This window comes from Carassius auratus, unplaced genomic scaffold (assembly GCF_003368295.1).
Source record: "Carassius auratus strain Wakin unplaced genomic scaffold, ASM336829v1 scaf_tig00214369, whole genome shotgun sequence".
In the NCBI taxonomy this organism is placed as follows: domain Eukaryota; kingdom Metazoa; phylum Chordata; class Actinopteri; order Cypriniformes; family Cyprinidae; genus Carassius; species Carassius auratus.
Window position 1 is genome coordinate 189,036 of NW_020527635.1, and position 6,667 is coordinate 195,702.

At 38.6% G+C, this 6,667-nt stretch overlaps 1 protein-coding gene across 1 annotated transcript; it reads left to right on the top strand.

The window, feature by feature from the left end:
* Window positions 1–227: 227 nt before the first annotated feature.
* On the top strand, window positions 228–6,398 carry LOC113091933 (fucolectin-like). The gene is made up of 5 exons (XM_026257614.1): window positions 228–276; window positions 1,378–1,645; window positions 1,735–1,874; window positions 6,197–6,279; window positions 6,381–6,398. The coding sequence occupies exons 1-5, from the start codon at window positions 228–230 to the stop codon at window positions 6,396–6,398; spliced, it is 558 nt and encodes a 185-aa protein (XP_026113399.1).
* The last annotated feature ends 269 nt before the right edge of the window (window positions 6,399–6,667 follow it).

Here is a 6,667-nt window from a genome sequence, read left to right on the forward strand (position 1 = left end):
ACAAAAGAGGCAACATAGGACTCACCCTAGCGATAAGAGGAGGAGGAAAGAATGGGAAGATGCATGTGGACGAATAAAACATCCTAGAGATCCACTTTTTTACTCTACAATTCAGCCCGATGCCTTTGAGGTTGTTAGTGGACTTCAGCTACTGAAACAGCTTACAAACGGCTGAGATAAGAAGTGCTATACTATCATGTTAGGATGTAAACATACTGACGCTAATCATGATGCTGCAGCAGCTGGAGGAGAATCTCAGCACAGATTTCTCTCGAGGTCAGGGGCATTAAAAATATATGTACAGGATTTGGTTTGAGCCTATATTTATATCCATCACCACCTGTAAGGTCTTTCAGAAGCTGTAGTCATAGCAGTATTTTATTTTCAGAGTTGTCTATTCTGACTTGTGTTTCAATAAAATCAGCATCAGGTAGAGGCAGTAGCTCACCGAGTGCAACCATTTGACGCCTCCCATAGTCCAAAATATGTATAAAACTATGTGATTTTTTAAATAACAAACATCTTTTATGGGTTTTCCACTACATATTTTTAGTAAGGACATAATTTGTGTTATATTAAGCTATATAAGTCTTAATACACAGGGATCCCTTTAAGATCATCAATCTTCATTTGCATTTTGCCAGATTTGTTTAGTAAATCAGACTCGTCATGAGAGATGCGCTGAGAAAAGCAATGTTGGAGGTACCATGATGTGTGAAATGTATTCAGCAAACATCCAGTCAGAATTTCCTAAGGGTGGAGACTCAAGCTGCTAAGAGAAACACAAATAAAACAAGGGATAGATGCCTTATCTGACAATAATACAGATTTGGTCAATGTTCTTTAACAAACATGATGGAGGGACTCTTTTATCTGTTCTTACTTTTGGGTGAGTATAAATGACATGCATTAATCAAATTATGTACAATTATAGATGCTGTTTAGCTATTCTTTATGAACATTTTTTTTAAATCAAATGCAACATATACTTGATGGACATCCTGAAAAGCAATGGAAATATTTTGTTTTTGTAACAGGTCTCTTTTCCATTCAGGGGAGTTCAGAAAACTTGAAAGGTAAAAAAGTAAAAAAAAAACTAATGTTAACATGCATTAACTAACATTAACCAATACACAAATTATAGTATTTATTAATCTTTGTTAGCTTTGGTTTCTTAAATACAACTGCTCATAGTTAGTTCTTGTAAGCACAAAAAATATATATATACACATTTCATATTTTAATGTAGTAGTAAATGGAATTGAGTGTTTTGGATTGGAATGTAATATGTTGACCCAAATGGAATGTACTGAAACTTCACACATTTGAGTCTTGACCATCTATCTACTTGAATATTTTTTCTTTCTTTTTTTATAGAGAATTTGGCATTTAAAGGAAAGGCTGTACAGTCAAGCACATTTAATGCCTGGGGAGCTGCAAAGGCCATCGACGGCATCAGATACACTCCAAGCTGCGCCCACACATCATACGAGCTCAACCCGTGGTGGAGGCTGGACCTGCTGGATTCTTACAACATTTACAAAGTGACCGTCACCAACAGAGACGACTACTGTCTGGATGAAACGGCTGGAGTAGAGATCCGCATCGGAAACTCTCTGGAGAACAACGGCAACAACAATCCCAGGTGAAGTAATGAAAACAGTTAGATTTAGTTAGAACTGGATTTGAGCAGGTCAGCTGATTGTGTCGTGGTTTCTCTATTTCTCTCTGTAGATGTGGTGTCACTTCACTTGCCCCAGCAGGCAGTTCTGTCAGTTTCTTTTGCGGTGGAATGGAAGGTCGTTATGTGAACATGTACATTCCTAACATCCAGAAGTATCTGACGCTATGTGAGGTGGAGGTTTATGGTACAGGTAATTTCTGACACCTCATTCTAGATTGTTAAAGTCTAGTATTGTTAAAAGTAAAGTAGATTGTTAAAAAGCAGATCAAATTTCAATAGTGTCGAGATGTTTGAAGCATAGGTCACGAAGATGGCACTTTCAAGCCCAGCATCTTTCTGTTGGTCGAATTTGCATGATCAACTTGAATTTCTTCGCCCTCGTGGGAATCTCTGAATCACACAGATTCTTATTAAAATCTTATGGGAAGTACAGTTTTTGCAGTAGTGTTGCCAAATATTTTTCAGTGAATGTTGCTAAAGGCAGGTTGATTTGTTGCTAAAAGTTGTTAAATTACATCATGACACATGATGTCATTGGGTGACGGTGTCAATGTAATATGAAATGTAATATATATACAAAACTATTTTTTTATATACTTGATTCATATAACTCAATATAATTATATATATATATATATATATATATATATATATATATATATATATATATATATATATATATATATATATATATATATATATAATTCAACATTAAATTATTTAAAAGGAACCATTTTTTGAACATTTACATTTTTAACGTAGTAAAACTACATATTCTGAACATGCGTTTGTTAGTATGCCACACTCCAACAAAAGTCCCTAAAAATCTAAATCTGTGTTAATATGAAAAAGGTTTCTTTACTGATTATCCACAGGAATTTTACCTGTATTTAAAATCATGCTTTGCATTTTGTTTAGGGTTACAGGAAATGTCTGTAAAGACGAAAATTGTCCTGGCAGAAAGTTAGCCTACCTTTTCCATTTTTTAAAGACCTTTACTAACTGAGTAACAATTGTTTGTACAAACTAATAAAAAGGCAAAAGGCGTATCATAAATTAACAATTATTATTGAACTATTGCCGTTACAACTACTGATTCACATGTGATGTGTGTACTGCTAGACACCTCTCTCTGGCTGATGTGCTGCTTGGCTGGCTAGCTGCACAAGACTGATACATACTCAGGTCTGGTGGATCTTTTGATTTGTGCCATTTTCTCTCTGCTGCCCTGAGTTTGGTCCAGTGCTCATGAAGAACATCAGATAAGCAGACGTTAGAAGGGGCAGCCCGTGCTGGTCTGCAGGAGAGAGGACAAATATCATCTAGACAACAGTTTAAAGTAGAGCATAAAGTGTAAGTTGCTGCATTCACATCCAGAGATGAGAAATGTGTAGGTGAGGGAAAAGAGGAAGATACTATAGAGGAAAGATGGAAGGGAGAAAGGAAGCATAGGTTTCGTCTAAAAGTAACCGGTTTAGGGGTAAGTGGCACACAGGTAGCAAAATGTAGTTTAAATGTAATGAAGAAATGATCAGAGATATGTAGGGGTTTTACCAAAATGTTGTCTGCAATAAAACTGCGTGTGTGAATTAAGTCAAGTTGGCTACCTGATTTGTGCGTGCTTGTAGTGGTAAGTCATTTGAGATCAAATTAAGGAGTGGGTGGAAGCCAGTAGCATAAGGCTTGCAGGCCTCCCAAGTTTTGAACTGAGTTCAGAGTGAGATTTTGGCGGCGGCCGCGATGGCGGCAGGCGGTTGATGGGGACAGGTATCTGATTTCATAAATGACACATATTCTTACAAATAAAATCATATTTAATTCAGCATTTGTGTGTGTGTGTGTGTGTGTGTGTGTGAGAGAGAGAGAGAGAGAGAGAGAGAGAGAGAGAGAGAGAGAGAGAGAGAGAGAAAATAATCAGTGTTGCTTATTGTAGGTGTTGGTACTAGCTGGTTTTGAGGCCAGGGGTTGGTGGCTCCCATTTGAAGCACTGTGTTTCCAGGCCAGCCATGTTTACTATCATGATGGATGACGAGGTTCCATCAAGTGCTAAACTGTTTCTGGTTTTGGTCTTGTTTAATCCCACTATGAAGAAAACCCTCTCAGCATAGGCATTTGAATGAGGGAGCACTTACACCAATGCAGCTTTTTAGAAATTCTCCCTGCTTATGTCCCTCAAACCTTGATGGACACTGGAGTTCTCTTGTCTGCAGACTAAGCACCAGTATAAGAGCTGGTGGTTCTCATTGTGATGAATGGCCATTGGGTTGACCACTCCTTCTTAAAGGAACATCTATAGGTGGCTGCTCTACTTAACCCTCTCTTTTTCCCTGTTTCCAGTGGGTTCTCCACTGTTTCCTCAGTCTCTTCCTCTGACCTAGCCACCTTTTTAGGGAGCTGATCTTAGAGCAAAGCATGAAAGAATGCGTGGGGGTCGGGGTCATAATAACCATCAGACCAAAGCATATCTTAGATTGTCTTGTCAAGTCAATGGAGTTGGACAAAACTGGGGGGGGGGGGGGGTCACACCATATGTCTGAACACATATATTCCCCAGCAATGGTGAGATGACTTACTGTACTCTTCTGTAACCGTTACGTTACCTACTTCAGCGAGAGTCTGAATCTGTTTTGCGCACAAGCCTGTGAAAATCTTACCCAGATACAGCAATGCTATTTTCTGATTGGCTGATCGGTAGCTATATATTTTTTTATTTGATTAGCTGGTGCGTGTCAGGGCCTTCGGGAAACTCACTTGATTCCTCTACCTGTTTCGCTGTTTAAAAAACTTAGTGGGCATTATAATCCTCGTAATCTCTCTGCGTGAGAAATACAAGGTGTGGCGTGTGAGCGTGTGAACGAGTTGAAATGCGTGGGTCTCACGCCCAATGCGTGAGACTTGAGAGCCCTGGGCTTGTCCAGATGAATGTTGAAGTCGCCAAAGACTAAGGAAGGTGGATAGAATTTCTGCAATACAATTGTATCTGTAAATTAAGTCAAGTTGGTTGCATGATTTGTGGATATAATTTTGGCAGGAGGGCAGTAAATTACCACAACCTGGAGTTTATTGGGGGCCATCACAATAACGCATGAGATTCAAATGAGTTATTATTGCATAGGGGAGAGAGGGTTGACCATTTCCGCTTGTTAGAAATGAGCAGACCAATGACCCGACCCCAGCCAACCTGACATGTGAAAGAAAGATAAATAGTTTGCTAGAGCAGATGGGGTTGCTGAGTCTTCTGGACAAATCCAGGTCTCAGTCAACCCCAAGATGCTGAGTGTAGATTGTAAAGAAATAGCCAAAATGAAATCTGCTTTGTTGACAGCTACTGACAATTCCAGAGACAAACAGAGAAAGAAAGATGTGCAGTAGAGGACGTAGAGATAGGATGCAGGTTAGCAAGATTGTGTTGTGTCTGCGTGTGACATTAGAGCATTGTCGAGAGACAACCGAAATATTTTGCAGACACATGATAGAGGTGAAAAAAACAGGAAACAGGAAAGCAGAGTATATAAAGGGAAGATAATAATAGTTAAGTGTGTTGGTGGTTTTGTTACTCTGTGAAATTGAGCAGATAAAGTGGCTGGTCTTTACACTGGTTGGTCTTGACACGAGGAGGCTAAACATGAGGCCTGAATGCTTCCACAGATGCTTCCGCAATGCATCAGCGCACAGACATGAGACAGACAATGAGACAAAACCAATAAAACCCATTAAAAAAGAGGCATTTGTTGCATCCAGTTGGGACTAAATTACTGACTATAGTGAGTTATACTGTCTTTTTTACGTCTTGTGTTGCTTATCGCACTGCGTAAACATAAAACCCATGTCTGTATTTGTGATTGGAGAAATTACAAACAATAAGCACTACTCTACACTGCTAAAAACTCACGTTTGAATCATCTGTGGCAAATTATATAAATATGTAAACAAACTTACAAACTCTGAGTCAGAAGTGCCAGACTGTCCTTGCAAAGTTGGAATTGATAAAATTTTATAGAAACGGACACCGACATTGTAGGCTACTCTACCAGGAAACAGTCCTCCATAAAATACGCTGCACACATCTGAATATTTGGGTTGAACTGTTCTGGAACAGTGTTGTAAATACAACTTAACCACTGATTTCTAGTTGTGTCCTCTTTTGGAAGGCCAAAGAAAGTATTTAGCAAAGTAGTAAGCAAACAAACAGCGTCTCCACAACATGGTGCCGGTGGCAACATAGATAATAAAAGTGTAGGAGCCGAATTTGAGTAGTACACATTCTACAGGTGGAGAGGGTGCTATCCTATACGTTGGAGCGTGTAAAGTCTTAAAAAAAAGTCAAAAAAAAAACATACCATTCAACAAAAAAAGCTTAAAGGTAAATGTTTTGTAAAAATCACAGATTTTATTAATTCTTTTTGATTTTTGGTCAGAGGATGTGGCTGAAAAAAAGTTTATGAATCCCTGATTTATATGTTCAATTAGTAAGATATAGTAAAACTAAGTAATGATATGTTTCTCCGACAGCCAAGAAGCAGGTGACCCGAGTGCAGGTGAAAGCTGCTGAGAATGTGGATGAAGCTGAACTGAAGGCGCTCGTCTTAAACCAGGTGGATTTTATAATACTAATCCTAAAATCGATTGTTGAACATACAGCAAACACAAAACATCAGGTCAGTTTAGACATCAGTTAAAAAAAATTATATTTCAGATTTCCCCATCAGCGTGAACAAAAACCCACCTCAGTCAGTCTTTATGTAAAGACAAAACACTATGTTTTATGTTTGGAGTTTTGACCAATTCTGATCTTTCTATAAGATTTGTAAAGTAAGAGATGCTCATTTTGAGCTGAGATGTCTCAAACTTGTCTGTGTGGGATCTATCCACTGAGTAACTGAAGACTGTTTCTGTGTTTAGTTAAATCAGACGCTGAGCGATCAGGACGTCACACTGACATGGAGGACACAACCCAACGGGAAAGTCTTCCAGAAGAACAGG

Coding starts and splice junctions, on each gene's coding strand:
- LOC113091933 (XM_026257614.1), top strand. CDS start 228: ATGATGCTGCAGCAGCTGGAGGAGAATCTCAGCACAGATTTCTCTCGA. Junction 1,646..1,734: donor AACGGCAACAACAATCCCAG/GTGAAGTAATGA, acceptor TTCTCTCTGTAG/ATGTGGTGTCACTTCACTTG. Junction 1,875..6,196: donor GGTGGAGGTTTATGGTACAG/GTAATTTCTGAC, acceptor TTTCTCCGACAG/CCAAGAAGCAGGTGACCCGA.